The 19,313-nt window shown below is 44.1% G+C and overlaps 1 protein-coding gene across 1 annotated transcript in view; it reads right to left on the bottom strand.

Annotated features, from left to right (window-relative positions):
- Positions 1-16,411: 16,411 nt before the first annotated feature.
- SLC37A3 (solute carrier family 37 member 3) overlaps positions 16,412-19,313 on the bottom strand; it is a 47,367-nt gene continuing 44,465 nt past the window's right edge. The window contains 3 exon segments of the mRNA XM_040471797.1: positions 16,412-16,768; positions 16,770-16,802; positions 17,479-17,544. Of these exon segments, the coding sequence (XP_040327731.1) occupies positions 16,652-16,768; positions 16,770-16,802; positions 17,479-17,544 (216 nt within the window). The 3' untranslated portion in view covers positions 16,412-16,651.

The following is a 19,313-nucleotide window of genomic DNA, read 5'->3' as shown; positions in this document are numbered from 1 at the left end:
AGGCAGCCTTCTGAGAAGCTACTGCAGGGAAGGGCAAGGGAGGGCAAGGGGTACCGCGTGCAATTTCCCAAACGAATCACCTGGCTCAAAGTACCTAAGAAGTATATAAACTTAAGTTCTAGATCCTACCAGGAAAAGCCAGACCGGTACCTATAGTTCTGCATAACTGCCTAGCACTTGGGTTAACTGCCCCATCTCTCACGCTCCCCTACAGTGTATGATGACTTATGCCCATGCAAGCCACATAAAGAGTTAAAAGCTATATGGACTATATAAAACCCACCAAATGCTGCTGGACTTAGTTACCGAGAATTTATAAATTTTTTTTTTCAACGTTTATTTATTTTTGGGACAGAGAGAGACAGAGCATGAACGGGGGAGGGGCAGAGAGAGAGGGAGACACAGAATCGGAAACAGGCTCCAGGCTCTGAGCCATCAGCCCAGAGCCCGATGCGGGGCTCGAACTCACGGACCGCGAGATCGTGACCTGGCTGAAGTCGGACGCTTAACCGACTGCGCCACCCAGGCGCCCCAGTTACCGAGAATTTAAATAAGAACGTGTCTTTGTAATATCCTCATACTACTCTGTATGAAATTACAAGAGGACCCACAGGGGAAAGTCAGCTGCCCTTCATCCTCTTACTGTCTGCGTCATAGACCCTCAGGGACAGGCATTTGGAAAAGCAAAGCTCATGCTTCAGGAAGATGAGAATGTAGTACCTTCCATTAACACGTATTTAGTGAATGTGAGACAGGCATTTTGGGGGTTATAGAGACGAAGGCGGCACCCTTGAGGAGATTAAATCCAGTAGGAGAGATAAGATATGTACACAAATCATTTTAAATAAGCACGAAGTGCTACAGGATATGAGGAAGGAGAGTTATCTGGTTTGATCAAAGTCAGGCAGGATCCATGAGCTGTGACTTGGAGAACAAGCACACTTCCCACAAGGGAAGATGCAGAGATGATACTCACGGTGCAGAAAACAATCTCATTTGTCTACAAGGATGTGGGGAGATAGAAACGGAAAGCACACAGGTTCGGACATGCGGTGCCTTGAGCAACTATCCACTGGGTGTGGAAAACTCACTGAAGACCCTCACCAGGGTGAGAGTCCTGATCAAGTTAGTCTCTAGACACTCAGCCTGGCAGTTGCCTGATGGGGGGACCAAAAGGGACAGAAACCAGGGGTAGAGAACTAGAGCTTTAGTTCCGATGGGAGTAATGAAGGCCTGATGGAAGGCAGCACCATGGGGACAGAAAAGGAAACAGGTGTGTACAGGGTTATGGAGGGGATCACACAGAGCCCGGATTTCACTGAATGGGAGGAGATGAGCGGAGAGAAGGACATCAAAATGACTTTGGAAAACTAGAAACCGTAAGACAGAAATGTGTTTTTCAACTAGCAAAAATGATTTTAAGGTGGAATGACAGAAGATGACAGTGGCATTCATAGGCGTATGGACACGAGGAGGAAGAAGAGAGCTGGGGGATGCTTCTCCTTTGTGAAGGTTAACAGGTCATGGAGTTGCCCAGAACACAGTCAAAAATACTTAGGAGAGAGAGAGGGATGGAGAGAGAGATATGGGAGTCACCCACACAGGGGTACCAGTGGGGACTGTGGGACACAGCAAAGCATTCTGTAGGGAGGACTAACCTAATGAAGACCTACATTTAAAGAACAGAAGAAACAGGGGCACGTGGGTGGCTCAGTCGGTTAAGTATCTGACTCGGTTTTGGCTCAGGTCATGATCTCATGATTTCGTGAGTTTGAGCCCCACATCAGGCTCTGTGCTGACAGTGCAGAGCCTGCTTGGGATTCTCCCTCTCCTTCTCTCTGCCCCTCCCTCGGATGCTGTCTCTGTCTCTCTCAAAATCAACTTTAAAAAGTTTTTAAAAAAAGAACAGAAGAAACAGAAACAATGGGGGAAAGTAAAAAGAGTAAGTATTTACTGAGTCCTAACCAGATGCTTGTGCTGAGATGCACATACTGTTATCTGTGAAGTATTTTTCCCATTTTATGGATGAGAAAACAGAGTCTCAGGTTAATCCACCAAACAACCCAGATGCCCAGATCAAAACCATGAGAGTCATTCCCTTCAAGTCCATTTCCTTCACCTCTCGTTAATTCCACCTCTGAATCTTCCTTGACTCTATTCCCTTCTTCAAACTTTACTTTGGGCCTTCAATTCTTCCCAGCTTAGGCAGTAACCTCCTATCTCCAGATCTTCCCACTCATGATCTCACTCACCACCAATCCATCTCCTCTCCTACCACCATCCACTTCTCACCAAGCCTTCAGACGCTTACAAGGCCCTTGGAAAGATGGCCCCGCTTATCTCTCTCTAGGATCACCTTGAGCCCCTCTGCAAGCACCCCACACTCAAGCCTCACAGACCTACCTGTGGCTCACAGAATCCAGCTACCATTCCATATCTGCACACATTCCCTCTCTCCCAAGACTATCTCCAATTGTTCAAGAGTAATTTAGGCAACATATCCTCAAGTTGATCTTTCCAAGGGCCTGTTTTCTGTGCTTCTCATTGCCCTGGCCATACCCCCATCATAGCACTTATCATACTACAATATTTCATCCATCTGACTGTCTCTCTCACTGTTTTATTAATATATTAACAGCAGTTTGGGAGCAGGGATTTTCTTCTATACACTGGTGTCTAACACTCAACATTTCTTGGTAGAATTAATAAGACAATCAATTCAAACCCAAATCTGATTTTGAGGTCCACATTCCTTTCACCAGACCATAATTTCAGAGAGGAGACAGAGAAATAAGATAGTGTTGGATGAAATGGGGCACCTGGGTGGCTCAGTCGGTTAAGCATCCAACTTTGGCTCAGGTCATGATCTCATGTCTTATGAGCTTGAGCCCCACATCTGGCTCTGTGCTGACAGCTCAGAGCCTGGAGCCTGCTTCAGATTCTGTGTCTCCCTCTCTCCCTGCCTTTCCCCAACTCATGCTCTGTCTCTCTCTCTCTCAAAAATAAATAACCACTAAAATTAAAAAAAAAAAAAAAGATAGTGTAGGATCACAAAAAGGCAAGAGGTCATCTATGAAAAACCCACAGGGGTTCTTGGGTGTCTCAGTTGGTTAAGTATCCAACTCTTGATTTCAGTTCAAGTCATGATCTCAGTTTGTGAGATTGAGCCCTGTGTGGGGCTCCACGCTCTAACCAGGGAAATTAGGTAAGAAAAAGAAATACCAGTCATCCATATTGGAAAGGAAGAAATAAAACTATTTCTATCCCCAGATGATGTGATCTTACATACAAAAAATATCCTAAGGAATTCAGAAAATAATTATTAGAACATAAAACAAGTTCAGCTAGGTTATAGGACACAAGACCAATATATAAAAACCAGCTATATCTCTATATACTAGCAATGAACAATATGAAGTACAATTAAGCAAACAATCCCATTTGCAATAGCATCAGCGAGAAAAAACACTTAGGAATAAATGTAACAAAAGAAGTACAAGACTTGTACGCTGAAATCTATGGAACATCATTGAATGAAAGTAAAGAAGGCCTAAAAATTGGAAAGGTAGCCATATCAAAGACTAGAAGATTTAATACTGTTAAGATGGCAATATCCCCCAAATTGATATACGGAGTCAACATAATCCCCTTCCAAATCCAGCTGCCTGTTTTGTTTTGTGGTTTTGGGTTTTTTGTTTTTTTGTGTTTTGTTTGTTTTGTTTGTTTTGTGGTTTTTGTTTTTTTTTGGTTTTTTTTTTGTTTTTTTTTTTGCAGAAATTGACAAACTATAAAATTCATGTGGAAATACAAGGGACCCAGAATCACCAAACCAATTTTGACAAAGGAGAACAAAGTCAGAAGACCCACATTCCCTGTTTTCAAAACTTATTACAAAGCTTCAATAATCAAGACTGTTTGGTATTGACATAAGGACAGACATACAGATCATTCAGATGTTTTAGGTCAATGGAACAGAACTGAGAGTCCAGGAAAAAACCTGACATTAATCATCAGTGGGTCTTTGACAAGGGTGTCAAGACAATTCAATGGCGAAATAATAGTCTTTTCAGTAAACGAAGCTGGGACAACTGGATGTCCACACGCAAAAGAAGTAACTTGGACTCCTAGCTCACACCATATACAAAAATTGACTTCAAATGGATTATACACCTAAAAGTAAGAGCTAAAACAATAAAACTCTGAAAAGAAAACTTAGGACTAAATCTTCATGACCTGGGCTTAGGCAAAGATATCATACGTATGACACCAAAATCAAAAGCAACAAAAGAAAAACTAAGGTGACTTCATCAAAATAAAAACAATTTGTGTTTCAAAGGACACCAGCAAGTGAAAAGACAATTCACAGATTACAAGAAAAAGCTTTTCAGATCATATATCTGGTAAGGGACTCGTGTCCAGAATATATGAAGAATTCCTACAACTCAACAATAAAAAGACAAATAACCTAATTTTTAAATGGGCAAAGGAAACATTTTTCCAGGAAGATATGCAAATGGCCAATAAACACATGAAAACTTACTCAACAGTGTTAGTTATCAGAGAACTGCCCATCAAAACCACAAGACGACACTACTTCAAATCTATGAAGATTACTAAAAGTTTAAAAAGTTTGACAGAGGCGCCTGGGTGGTTCAGTTGGTTAACCATCAGACTCTTGATCTCGGCTCAGGTCATGGTCTCACGCTTCATGAGTTCCAGCCCCATGTCAGACTCCACACTGATAGATGGAGCCTGCTTGGGATTCTCTCTCTCCCTCTCTCCGCACCTCCCCTACTTGTGCTCTCTCTCCCTATCTCAAAATAATACACTTTTTTAAATAATAAAAATTAAAAAAAAATAAAGTTGCAATTTATAAAAATAAGTACATAAACATTTTAAAAATCAAAAGTCAGACAATAACAAGTGTCAGGGAAGACGTGGAGAAACTGGAACTTTCACAGACTGCCGGTGGGATTATAAAACGGCATAGCCACTTCGGAAAACAGTTCGGCAGTCCTAAATGTTAAATATAGTCACCATGTGACCAGACAATTCCACACCTAGGAATACACCTGAGAGACCTGAAAACATACATCCACACAAAACTTGTATGCAAATCTCATAGCCTCATTTTTCACAAGAGCCAACACGGGTAGAGCCCAATGTCCATCAGCTGAAGAATAAACAAAATGCAGTGGATGTGGACAATCCAGTTTAAAAAATGCAGTGAAGAACTGACACATGAAACAACAAAAATGAGTCTTTGTCTCAATTTTACCTGCAGGATTTTAATTTATGGAGGTTACAGAGTGATGACACAGAAAAGTTAATGCCATTGAAAGAAGATGTTTATTACTTACCATTCTTGAGCGGAGAGCGCACCATATCACGCAAGACCACATAGGGAAGCTCCAGTGTGGGTCTGGGGACAGGAGGAGTAGGAGAAAACAGGAGCCAGAGCTTTTATTGCATTTTCTGCAGGAAAGGCAAGGCAGGACAGGGTAAATCATTTAGGACTGGCTTGTCTGAATAATTCTGATAGGCTTTGGGAAATAGGGGCTGTCCCTAGCTATCTGGTACCTGGCTCTGGGGTGATTTAGGGCAAAGGAAATAATGGCTTGGTGTGTAAGTGGTTGATAAAGTAGATGGTTGGTTCAGGCTGTGGGTTCTGGACTGGTTCATTTGCATATGAAAAGTGTGCTCCCGGGTGAGCCCTTTGCTCTCTCTGGGAGAAGCAGTCTCTGCCCGGTCATAGAGACCACAAACATCAGAGCATCAAGAAGACAGAAAATAAAGGGTGCTTGGGTGGCTCAGTTGGTTAAGTGTCCAATTCTTGATTTGGGGTCAGGTCATGATCCCGTGGTTTGTAGGATTGAGCCCCATATTGAACTTGACGCTGTGCGTGGAGCCTGCTTGAAAGTCAGTCTCTCCCTCTCTCTCTCTTTCTCTCTCTCTCTCTCCTAAAAAAAAAAAAAAAAAAAAAAAAAATCCTTAAGGCTGTGATCCTGGCTGGGGGGGTTGCAGGGTGCTGTTGGCACTGACAGTGTGTGAAGATTATGGCACAGTCAGGGACTCGTGGTCTAGGAAAAGAGCTACTTAATGATGAAGAATCATGGTTGCTCAAAAATGTTCCAAGCAGCCTATCATACAAAGACCATGGGGAAGGCTATATGGTAGTAGGTTTTTACCGACTGGGTGGGGAAAACAAGCTGTATTAAATTGGGCTGTGCACAGGACATCCCAGTGAGCTCCAGGCAATTTAAGATTAAAAACTGAGTAACAAAATTCGGCTAGACATAAATACTTGGTAGTCAACTGTAGGTTTTAGAGAAATATGAAAAAGTAAGCTTTCTCTAGGAAGTGAAAATGGAACATTTGCTAGGTTCTACCTTCCACTCGCCAGGCACTGCATTCGGGGATTTTTCTAAATGATCAGAAGGTAATTCTGACTTTCCAGAGTTCTGTAGACTGATAAAGACAAGGCTGAAAAACAGAATATGAACAAGAGCCTCCGGACCACAGAAGATGAAACAGTTTTGTCCAGAGAGTTTTCTTGAGATCGAGGATTAGGAGAAAGAGGTGAAATCCAATCGGAGAGAGAAGCGGAGCTCAAAGAAAAGGAGACGGCCAATGGCTTCAAAAGTAAAGGACCGCACTGCCAGATTCAATCAGAAACCAATTGCTGGGGGAATAGTTCCGATACAAATTTAAGATTGGAAGCCCAAAAAGCTAAAAGAGAGAGACGGAAGTTGTCCTCAAATATACCAAGAGAATAAAAGACTTCGGAAGGAAGAAATGTTGCTTTGGAGGGAAGAAATAATCAAGAAAGGAGAACGAGTTTCCTAACAATTCCAGCTATCCAACAATGGAACGGCCTCGCCAGGGAGGGCGCACTCTGCTGCTGGAAGAGAACATTCCCGAGTGCAGGTCCCTAACAGCTGTTTGGAGATAACAACTCGAAGCTGTCTGTCGCACTGGGGAGGAGACGGAATGTGCTTTAGGTCTTACCTCCGTAATTCAAAGCTGCCCAGGTCAGAGAGGGAACAGTTGTTGGGGGGAAGAAGAGGGAGAGAGAGAAGTTTGCATGGGGAGTCCATCCATTTGGATTTGGATTTGACTCACTACTCATGGTAGAAGGGATGGTTATGGCAGGCTGTGGAGTGCATGGTTGAGAATCTCAACTGACAGGCCTGCAGAGTTTAAAGACTGGAAACGAGAGGTGGAGGGAAGCTATTCAAAGGCACAGGGATTCACAGTGAAGCTAAGGCATCACGTCCTCTGGGAGACAGAACAGTCCAGGGAGAGAAACTCCAGAGAATCTCCATCTTTCTGTCAAACAGGCTGGGTGGCCATCAGCGGGGGTAGGAGGCTGTGGGCAGGGGCAGGTGGTAGAACGGGAACTCAAAATAACCAGCCGGGAGGGTTTGAAAACACATAAAAAGTAATAATGAAATAAAAATCGTATGGCACCTTCTGGGGTTGAAAATTATAGTCGGCAGGGTCTCTGGGACTTTGTCTCCCCCTGCTGAGTCAAGAGGAATGAGCGGCCTGAGATGGGGAAAAGAACGTGACCGTGAAAGGCTGGCTTCTTTTGGTGTGGGCAGAGGAAGGAAAACGTAAATGTTGGTATGAAAATCTCCCTGTAGATCAGAACCACCACAGCCCCGTAGCACTAAATGCGCTGGGAAGACGTGACATGGCTGTGCGAGAGCCAAATGGGAGACGGATGTGGGAAGGGGGACCGCTCTGGGTCGTTCCTGTGTGCCACCCTCGTGAGTCTTTTCTCGACAAGATTCTTGGGGCGCCTGGGTGTCTCAGCCGGTTGAGCGTGTGACTTCAGCTCAGCTCATGATCTTGTGGTCTGTGAGTTCGAGCCCCGTGTTGGGCTCTGTGCTGACGGCTGCCTGGAGCCTGCTTCAGATTCTGTGTCGCCTCCTCTATCTGCCCCTCCCCTGCTCATGCTCGCTCTCGCTCTCTCTCAAAAATAAACAACATTGGGGCGCCTGGGTGGCTCAGTCGGTTAAGCGAACGACTTCAGCTCAGGTCACGATCTCACGGTCCGTGAGTTCGAGCCCCGCGTCGGGCTCTGGGCTGATGGCTCAGAGCCTGGAGCCTGCTTCCGGTTCTGTGTCTCCCTGTCTCTCTGCCCCTCCCCCGTTCATGCTCTGTCTCTGTCTCAAAATAAATAAACGTTAAAAAAATGTTTTTTAAATAAAATAAAATAAAATAAAATAAAATAAAATAAAATAAAATAAAATAAAATAAAATAAACGTTAAAAAAAATAAACAAACATTAAAAAAAAATTTTTTTTTTAAGATTCTTAACTAACCCGTCCCTTTGTCCAGAGGCTGTTTCAGTAGCCTAAGTGATTGCAGGGGTGAGAGGTGTAAGGGTGGGGTGGGGTAGCTTGGGTCTTGATTTAACTTAATTAGGAACCTTTCTTTCCGTCTTGACACGGGCTTATTTCTCAAAAGTTCTGCTAAACGACAAACCTGGGTGACAATGCCACACTTACGTTCCCTCCAAGGACTTGTTTATAGAATCACCTTTTACATGGGGGCACCTGGGTGGCTCCGCCCGACCCTTGATTTCAGCTCAGGTCATGATCTCAGGGTTGTGGGTTTGAGCCCCGCACCGGGCTCTACACTGACAGCGCGGAGCCTGCTGGAGATGCCCTTCCTCTCTCTCTCTCCAAAAAAAAAAAAAAAAAAAAAAAATCATCTTTTTCATGAACACAACTGGTGGTGCAATGATGAAACCTATTTCACGACTACAGGGGCCTCTGGGGCAGGGTCTCTGCAGACTCTTCTTTCCTGACGGCTGCTTCACGCCCGCCCCAGCCCCACCCTCCTGGCTCATTATTTTATAACCCCATTAACATATTCGTCCCCTGAAACAAAGGCAACTCATGTATGCTATTCATTAGGTGGTAATTTTAATGGAAACCAACTGCATTACTGTTGGGTTTCTGAAACTTTTCTATGGTGAGGCTAGGAAAATAAACGAAATGCTAAATAAATAAGAGACTGCACACACACACACATGCAGAAACTCGGACTACGGTCGCCTGATGTCCCTCTTTAGAGCGTGATGATAACTATTAAACAAGGTGAAGGCCTTTGAAGTCCTTAGATGAAAGGTTTCACGTAAATACGATTATCCCATTAAAAGCCACAGCATTCTGGTCAAACGGGGCAGCCTGTTTGTCAGCACCTCACTGTGACAGAGGGGATTCAAAACAGTGTCAAATGATTTTGCTACTTCTTGAATTTCTGGAGGGGCAAAAAAGACAAAAGACAAAAAGTTACTTCTTTAACAGGAGGGCAATAGCAGGCACTAGAAAGCGGACTCCTGGCATCTTAGGGGCCAGCGCCTTGTTCTAGGTTAATTAAGCATTCATTAGAAAGAAAGGTAAGAAGCAGGGATCTTGGTCGAGAGGCAAGAGGCAGACCTGGCTAAGGTGAGTGTGTGAAACCCGTGCACCCAGCGGCCCGGGCAGAGGGAAGAAATTACAACGCAAGAGTCTGTCAGGGTGCAGAACCCCCCTGAGCCTCAGAGAAAAGGGCTGAGGAAGAGAGGGAAGAGGTGTTCTTTAGGAAGGGAAACGTGGGGCAGAGGCACCTGCAGAGGGAAGCCGTGGGCTGGAACAAGGATGACAGCCCGAGGGGTCTGGGCGCGGTGCCGCGCAGCAAGGTGTAGGGCCGGAGGCAGCCGTGATGCAAGGGTTGCTCACGCCCCGGGACCCCGGCCCTCGGAAAAGATGGGAGCAGTTACACGATGTAAACAGCTTGTAGCCTAGGATAAGATTCACTGGGAGGGGGCTGCATGGCATAATGGGAAGGGCACCAGAGTTAAGTCAAAAGGCCTGGGTTTTTATTTAGTTCTGTTTCTGTCACTTACGGACTACGTGACCCTGGGCAAACCCCTGAATGTCTCCGAGCCTCAGCTCTCGATCTAAGGAACAGAACCACACGTCCTGCCTGCCTCACAACAATGCAGTGGGCATAAAAGGGCGTAGTGAATAAGGGGCAGGCACTTTTTAAAGACGTACAGGCATAGTAACTATTATGTCAGGATGATGGGAAGACCACACCCCTGGATGCTCAGGTACGGAATTTTTCAATTATTAGACTCAAGATATATAGGGGTGCCTGGGTGGCTCAGTTGGTTAAGCATCAGACTTCAGCTCAGGTCATGATCTCGCACTTTGTGGGTTCAAGCTCCACATCGGGCTCTGTGCTGACAGCTCGGAGCCTGGAGCCTGCTTCAGATTCTGTGTCTCCCTCTCTCTCTGCCCTTCCCCCACCCATGCTCTGTCTCTCTCTCTCTCTCAAAAAAAAATAAACATTAAGAAAAAGATATATGTACATATGTACATGTGTGTATGGTTATATGCAACATGTATACTTATTATAACATACATGTTGTTCCCTATAATAACCTATGACACACACATATATAACCACGAACCTATGTTCACATATGTAAACATCATTATCTCATAGTCTGATTTATTCAGATCCATGCTGAAACAGACTTGGTCACCAGAAATGATCAGGGCACTTAAGGAAAAGCAAAAGGAAGGTGACCCGGAATCTAAAAGTGCAAGAGGCCACACGGGAAGGTAAACGGGCTTCCTTGATTAAATGGCTGCTGCATCCTTGGACATGAAGCTGACTCTTTGATGCTCACGATTTAATTGAGGAAATGACAACCAGAAACAACCAGAGAACAAAATTGAGCAGTAAAATCAATCAGCCTGGGGCAGACTGTGTGGCCTACGAACAACAGCTCTGGGAGTTTGAAGAAGAAAAAGAGCACTCGGAGTGGGGTTGTCAGGAAAGGCTCCTCGGAGGCAGGGCACCAGGGGCCGAGCGGGAGGAACAGCATTGGAACAGCAGTGTAAGGAGCGGGACAGTCCAGGCCAAACCACACAGCAGGAACAGAGACAGCAGCTCGAACAGCATGAGATCTGCGCTGCAGCAAGAAGTTCACTGTGCCTGTTGCCTCGGCCCTGACAGGTCTCCCAAAGAGCCTGAGGAGAGGATAACGTGCCGTGCGCCAGCCGGCCTCAGCACCTGGCCGCCTCCTGCAAGAGGTGGACTGTTTCTAAGACAAAGGGAAGGGCCATTTGCAGGGTCAGGGACCACACTCCGCTCTGCCCACCCTCCACTCTCTCATCTTCCTTCCACCTTTTCCAACATGATCACCATTTACTTAGCACCAACCATTAGGCGTTGGAGAAAAAGAGCAACAATCTCATTGGGGAGTTAGATGTCAAAATAGCTAAGAGAGAAACAGCTAAGCACCAAGTAAGTACTTCTGCTATTCCTAGACAGGGAAAGGGCGACGGTGGATGCTAGGGAGGCTGGCTGAGAAAGACTGCTGGGACTAGCTGCTGCTGGCCAAGCCTTGAAGGAAAGTTCAGGTTCACAAGGCGGAGAGTTAAGAAGGGGTATTACAGACAAGAGGGTACGAACAACAACAGAAACGCTCATAACACGGCTGAACTATACGCTTAAAATGGTTAAGACAGTAAATGTTAGGTTAGGCGTATTTTTTTTAAATTTTTTTTTTACATTTATTTTTGAGAAACAGAGTGAGACAAAGCGTGAGCGGGGGAGGGGCAGAGAGAGTAGGAGACACAGAATCTGAAGCAGGCTCCAGGCTCTGAGCAAGCGGTCAGCACAGAGCCTGATTCGGGGCTCGAACCCACGAACTGTGAGATCATGACCTGAGCCGAAGTCGGATGCTCAACCGACTGAGCCACTGAGCTCAACCGACTGAGGCTCCCCAGGTTATGCGTATTTTAATCACAGTTTTTTAAAAACTTAAAACAATTAAAAACAGGTGATTCCTAAAAAAAAAAGACAATAAGGTATGAAAACACACTGCCATTTGTAGCAAGGGATAAAGCCAACCATCTGACTTTGTAGAAGATTCACATAGAGTGGCAAAGGGAGATTCGGTAAAGAAACAGCTAGAAACTGGACTGTGGAAAACTTCATGCCAGATGGCACTTGATTCTCTACACCAAGGTTTCTAACTTTGTGGTCCAAGGATGGGCTTCAAGTTTTGGCCCATGAACACCCTGTAACAAATCTTCAATGTTCATTCATATGTGCGTTTTGATCTAGACAGAGGGTAATGGCTTTCAGATTCTCAAAAGGGTTTACGACTTAGAAACCTTGGAGTGCCTGGGTGAGTCCGTCAGTTAAGCATCTGACTCGATTTCGGCTCAGGTCAGGATCTCAGAGTTTGTGAGTTCAAGCCCCGCATTGGGCTCTGCACTGACAGCACGGAAGCAGCTTGGGATTCTCTCTCCCACTCTCCCTGCCCTCCCCTGCTTAAGTTCTCTCTCACACACAGCAAATAAATAAACCTTTAAAAAGAAAAAAAGGAAACCTTGAAAACCATTCACATAGGCAATTGGTAGAGCGGTGTGGTTGGGACGGGACAGGGAGTTGAAGTAACAGAAGTTGAGTGCATTTCCCTGGAGACTTGCTCTAAACTATACGCCAGATAGTATGTAACAAACCGATGCCACACCCGTCTTTAGTGGTTTCTTATTCACTAAGTGCTTAACAGAGCTCTTGGTAGGTAAGAACAGCTCATCAGGGAAAGTTGCTGACACTCATAGGAAAGAAACTAACAGAGACTAAACAGAGAAGAGAACCCAGTAAAGGGGATAGGAGGTCAGATGATTCAATACATTAAAATGCTACAGAAGCCAGAGAAAAAATGGCCAGGGGAAGATGAAGTGATTACCAATGTCAAGTACAAGAGAGGAAATAAGAAAGATAAGAAATGAGGAAAAGAGATCTCCATATTTAATGATCTTCAGATGTACGGTGTCTGTAGGTGATGAAATAAGAGGCTGGAGGGTAAGGATATGGTGTCTAAACTGGGGCATTTGGGGACAGCTGGGTGGCTCAGTCGGTTAAGCGTCCAACTTTGTTTGGCTCAGGTCATGATCTCACGGTTCATGAGCTCGAGCCCCTCATCGGGCTCTGTGCCGACAGCTCAGAGCCTGGAGCCTGCTTGGGATTCTGTGTCTCCCTCTCCCTCTCTCTCTGTCCCTTCCCCGCTTGCTCTGTCTCTCTCTGTCAAAAATAAATAAATGTTAAAAAAAAAAATTAAACTGGGGCACTTGTAGAGAAGGGAGGTACTGTTGATAATTATATCAGAATAACAAGAATCAGAACAACAACAACAACAGCCAGAAAGGCAGCAGATAACCATCCATTAACTCAAAGGGTTTGACTGTGAAAAGAAAAATAGGATAGGAATCAGTAGAACTAGTAGGGATAAGAAAAGGCTTTATCAGTTATTTATCTAGGAGGCAGAGAGGACTTCTGGAGGTTTTTGTTTTGTTTTCTTTAGAGTGAGAGACAGAGAGGGAGCGGGGGACAGGGGCAGCGGGAGACAGAATCTTCAACAGGCTCCATGTTCGGCGGGGAGCCCCACGTGCGGCTCTATCCCACAACCCTGGGATCATGACCTGAGCCAAAACCAAGAGCCGGATGTTCAACTGACTGAGCCACAGGCATCCCTGGGGCTTCTGGAGGTTTTTAAGGAGGAAGGAAGGAGGAAGCAGATGAGAGCACACTGCAGCCTCCATCCCAGAGTTCATGATGCACACAGAGGGCAGGCACTCAGGCATTTCCTGCATGAACATTTATTGAGCAACTCTGGTCTTCCAGGAAGCAGGAAGGAACAGAATGAGCAGGAGCGGGGAGGAGACTTTCTTCCTTTGAAACTACACAGGAGAGAAGAAACACAGTATGACTAGGAAGGGCAGGCCGGAATACCCTTCCTCAACCTCGTGAGCGTCCGAGACGTAGCTGCCAGAGAAGCTGTCATTTCCAAATGAGCTTTCCCTATGGTCAAGGGAAAGGAAATTAGTAAGAAAGTGAAGCTAGCAGTTCTTTAAAGCTGATTCCTATGTAGATGGCCAGAACTAGAATACGGAAATCTATCTATCATGCAATATATCCTTTCGTTCGGAGCCGAGCACTTACCTATTTATAATTTCATTATACGTACAGCTTGGGGGCTACAGCTACAGAGAGGTCAGGGGAACACTCACCCAGCCGAGTTTCAACAGGGTAAGAAAATAATGTTGGTGTCAGGATACAAAGATGCTACCATACTGATAATGCGGACAGAGAGGAAACTCACAGCCAAATGTCAGAAGGAGGTTATATCATAAAAATGGCATCCGTCCACGGACAACTCTTAAATTACAATCAGGCAACTCATCCAAACTTAGTATAATCTCACACAAAGGGGAAGGGAAAGTGTCCACAGAACGTAACAGAAATGGGGCCATTTCTGGGGCTAGCTGAACACTCTGGCAACACCGTAGGGTCAGTAAATGGTCAACAGCAGGAAATCATAAGGCACGAATCACGTTCTAGAACAAGAAACTCAGAGTATATATTTAAATAACCAGATGGACAGGTATTTACTACAAAAGTCAGTTTATTTTCCCTTCCTGTGTTTCATATTGTCCCTTTTTTGTCAGTAATGAGCAATTAACTGATTGGAAATCTGCTTGATTAAATAACATTAACAAGTCCATAAACACATCACACTTTACAGTATAAAGTAAGAAGCTGAAAAATATTCCCTATCCCAATGTGAATTAGGCAGCCCTCAAAATTGCACATTTTCCCCCTAGTTTGTGTCCATAATTTAAAATATATATATACACACACACACAGAATGACTTTAACATATCGGTAATTAGTATAGAATTCACAGCCTTGAAGACATACACACTACAAACTTCTAAAGAATAGATGCCTAGTCCTCAGGCCCTAGTAACCCATTCATATGATTCAAGGTCACATACCTAACACTTACTAGGACAAAAGGTTTTTCCTCTAATTCTAGTCTTCTGCTGAGGTAACTCAAGGAACCCGGTCGTGAGAGAGATCAATTCTCTGAAAACAGGGCTAAGGAGATTAGCTTCCTAGTGGATCCTAACGTTCCCAGACAGCAAATCTGGGGTGGAGTACTTCAGTTGTGAGCTACACCTTGGAATGTTCACAACAACTGATGATGTACCTTATGGTCCTTGAAAGGAAGACTGAATACTTCCAGGAATCGAAGTAAATTTTGAATGAAGACAGAAGAGAATGAGCTGACAATAATTTGAAGATATTTCTGCATCCAGAGCTGAAGAACTTTAGATCAGATACAGAGTGACCGAGCCAGTCACCATGTAGTGTGATTTTCCCACCACAGTTTAACAAAGGGATTCTTTGTCCAAGGCAGCCTTACGCTTGATCCAGCTTGAGCACTCGACCAGGATTTGATGCTTCAAAGATGAGCCGCTCTCTGCAAACTCATTATCAAAGCAAAATCCAATGATCCTTTCCTATTCATGGAGCCCGTCACTGACACGAACCATGTGCAACTGTCTCATGGTCACTCAACTTTCCGGGCTGGAGAATCCAGTCCAGGTCCAATACAGTACTTAAGGTGAAAAGGATAAATCTCAACAGGCCAAGTAAAGACGCTGGCAGATTCATAGGCCACTCAGTACGTTTATGGAACGACAGCAATAAAATCATCCACGATAATTTGTGTAGTGCAGAAAAACAGCCCAGCCTTCACCAATCGTCAGCGTCACAAGGTGAAAGAGGCTTGCCGATCTGAGGTTTCGTTGGAGCTCTTAAGACAACGCCCAAATAGGGTGAATTAAAAGAAAGAAGAGTCCTGATGCGTCTCCCAGTGTTCTTTTCTCCTGCAGGCACCACTCACTCACTCAGTGAGTGAGCCTGTCGTCTTTGCGTAAGATGGCGTATTTCCCTCACTATTAATGGTGAGATAAATAGAATCGTACAACTTGTCTGTGAAGAGAAAAAAGCATTAAATATGCAGTGACAATTTAACGAATTCTGTTAGAGCACCATGTTTTGAACGTAATAATGAATTTGGACAATTACATTCATTATGACTGCATGCAAAGATAACTTGACCTTTAATGAATTGAAAAAATGATTCCAAAAATCACAGTTAATATATTTTTTTAAATTTAATGTTACAGTCTCCAGAAAAAGAACTAATGTACACAAATTAAATGATTTGCCATAGGCAGAGCAAAAAATTGATACTAGAGCCCACTTTCTTTTTATTTTTTTTAATTTTTTTTTTTTTAACGTTTATTTATTTTTGAGACAGAGAGAGACAGAGCATGAACGGGGGAGGGGCAGAGAGAGAGGGAGACACAGAATCTGAAACAGGCTCCAGGCTCTGAGCGGTCAGCACAGAGCCCGACGCGGGGCTCAAACTCACAGACCGCGAGATCGTGACCTGAGCCGAAGTCGGCCGCCCAACCGACTGAGCCACCCAGGCGCCCCTAATTTTTTTTAAGTAAGTAAGTAATCTCTGAACCCAATGTGGGGCTTGAACTCATGACCCCAAGATCAAGAGTCGCATGATCTACTGACAGAGCCAGCCAGGCGCCCCTGGAGCTCACTTTAAAACGTGTTTCTTATAATGGATCCAGTTTTCTTTCTAGTACAATTTCTTGTGTGATCACACGGCAGGTTTATAAGGAGATATCTGCCTCTATTTAGCACAGATGTCAGAAGTGGAACACAGGGACACACAGTCCAGTCTTCAGAAGCTAGAAGGCAGTTAGGCAGGAGAAGCGTCCTTTGTGACAGCAGAGTACGCAGCCTTGAGGCAGCTCCAGAGAACTCCAGGCTCCTCGGACGAGGCTGGAGGGCCGTGCCTGGACCTGAGGCACGGTCCCAGGTTGTCTGAGGTTGTCTCCAATCAGGATGCACTAGATTTAGGAGTGGGATATTAAATGCATCCCCTCCTGGATGAAGCTGTCACCAGACTCTCTCAGGGAGACCTGTCTCGAGCACCATCTCACCAATAATGTAAGAGGTCAGGTCACATGCTTATTCAACAGACAGCAACATTTTAAAACGGTAAGGCCTTATTCTGAATTGGCTATTTCCCAGAAAGTACACAATTCCAGCCAAGAATGTTCAAGGCACGACAAATATTTTCTCAAGAGATTCTCATCGGCTTAGAACCGACACACCACGGTATTAATTACAGCAGTGCTTCTTTTTGAGCCTGATGTTGCTTGGGGTACACTGTAATTTCCTTCAGAATTCCAAATTATATTTAGCAGATAGAGAGTACCCGGGAAGAATACACCGGTTAACAGTTGGTGATACTTTCAATAAGTCTCTCACCATTTTTTTTTTTTTTTGGAATTATACATGACAATACTCATTAGGCTTAGATCAAGGGCAAACTAAAGACCCATTCCCACCTTGAAAGAATGTATCTCATAGACTCATAAAATGTTACTTTTCACCACAGGGTCATTAAAACCCATCAGCAATTTTGCCAGTTTAAGAAGAGATTTAAGTAAATGCTTTGAACTAAATTAGTAAGAAAAACTACAAGTTAAAAAAAAAAAAAAAAGGCACACGCTCACTTACCATGAGAATGAAAAAGTAGAACACCCACATCCATCCCAGGTTGTCCTGGATCAAAGACACTAAATACTACAAGGGAGAAAAAGAAATTACGACATAATCCTTTATAAATTAATCACACGAAGTAGCTGAAAGGTGGATTAAACACAGCTCTTCCAGAAAGGGAGTTAGGATTTGTAGAATGGTTTTCAGTTTCCAAAGCTTTCACGTGTGTGTTCCTACTTAAAGATACCTGGCCTTCATCTTGTAAGCTGGCAGGGTCCAAATACAAAAACTGCAGAGCAGATGACAGGACTTCAGGTTTATTTGTATTCACTTTGCTACTAAGAGAGGAAAATTAACATCCTCGAGCCATTTCCATTTAATCATTCTTTCTTCCAGTGAAAGGTACTGTGACTGAAGCTTTCAAAAACAGTTGGTCTTCCAAGCGTACTGTTCATTTTCGATTGTGTTATTGAAGCAGAGGATTTCTGTACAGTTTTAACATTCTACAGCATGTTCTTTGACTTTGTTTCAATTGCCGAAAAGGATCCATTCGCATGTAACCCACCTTCTTTTTCAATTCTGATAAAATATATGTAACATAAAGTTAGCCATTTTACCCATCATTAAGTGTATGACTCAAAGGCATTGAGTACATTCACAATGTTGGACAACCATCACCACTATCTATTCCTAAAAATTTTCATCGCCCGAAACAAAAAGTCTGCACCCATTAAGCAGTAACTCCCCACCACCCCTTCTCCCCAGTCCCTGGTAACCTCTAATCTACTTTCTATCTCTAAGAATTTGCCTGTCCTAGATATTTCATGTTAGGTGGAATCACACAATATTTGTCCTTTTGTGTCTGGCTTATTCCACTGAGCATACCGTCTTCAAGGTTGCAGCGTGTGTCAGAACACCATCCCCTTTTATGGCTGAATAATATTCTCTGGTGTGGACACACCACATTTTATTTATCTAGTCATCAGCTGATCAACATTTGGATTGTTTCCACCTTTTGGCTATTATGAATAATGCTGCAATGAACACTGGTCTACAAACATGTGAGTCCTGTTTTCAGTTCTTTAAGGTATATTCCTAGGAGCGGAACTGCTGGGTCACATGGTAATTCCATGTTTCACTATTTGAGGGATCACTAAAGCATCTTCCAGAGTGGCTGCACCATTCTACATTCCCACCAGCGATGTCAGAGTCCCAGCTTCTCCACATCCTCATAGGTACTTGTTATTTTCTGTTGTTGTTGTCCTTGTTTTAAATTACAGCCATCCTAAAAGGTGTGAAGTGGCATCTCACTGTGTTTTTTATTTGCATTTCCCTAATAACGAAGGATCTTGAGAATCTTCACAAGTGTTTATTGGCCATTTGTACACATTTGTCATAAAGATTTGTCACTATGATTTCTTTTTTTTTTTTTTTAATTTTTTTTAACCTTTATTTTTTTTGAGACAGAGAGAGAGATCATGAATGGGGGAGGGCCAGAGAGAGGGAGGCACAGAATCCGAAGCAGGCTCCAGGCTCTGAGCTGTCGGCACAGAGCCTGACGCGGGGCTCGAACTCACAGACCGTGAGATCATGACCTGAGCCAAAGTCGGACGCTCAACCGACTGAGCCACCCAGGCGCCCTATGATTTCTTCTTGAAGAGTTTTTTATTTATTTTAATGTTTGGGAGAGAGAGCTCGTGTACGCACATGCACACGTAAGCAAGGGAGGGGCAGAGAGAGGGAGAGTGAGAGAGAGAGAATACCAAACAGGCTCCATGCTGTCAGCGCAGAACCCACAGCAGGGCTTGATCCACAAACCATGAGATCATAACCTGAGCTGAAATCAAGAGCGA

This window comes from Herpailurus yagouaroundi, unplaced genomic scaffold, assembly GCF_014898765.1.
Source record: "Herpailurus yagouaroundi ecotype Mexico unplaced genomic scaffold, PumYag 100, whole genome shotgun sequence".
NCBI classification, from domain to species: Eukaryota; Metazoa; Chordata; class Mammalia; order Carnivora; family Felidae; genus Herpailurus; species Herpailurus yagouaroundi.
Note: the sequence above shows the minus strand (reverse complement) of the source record. Positions and strands in the feature narration are given on the sequence as shown.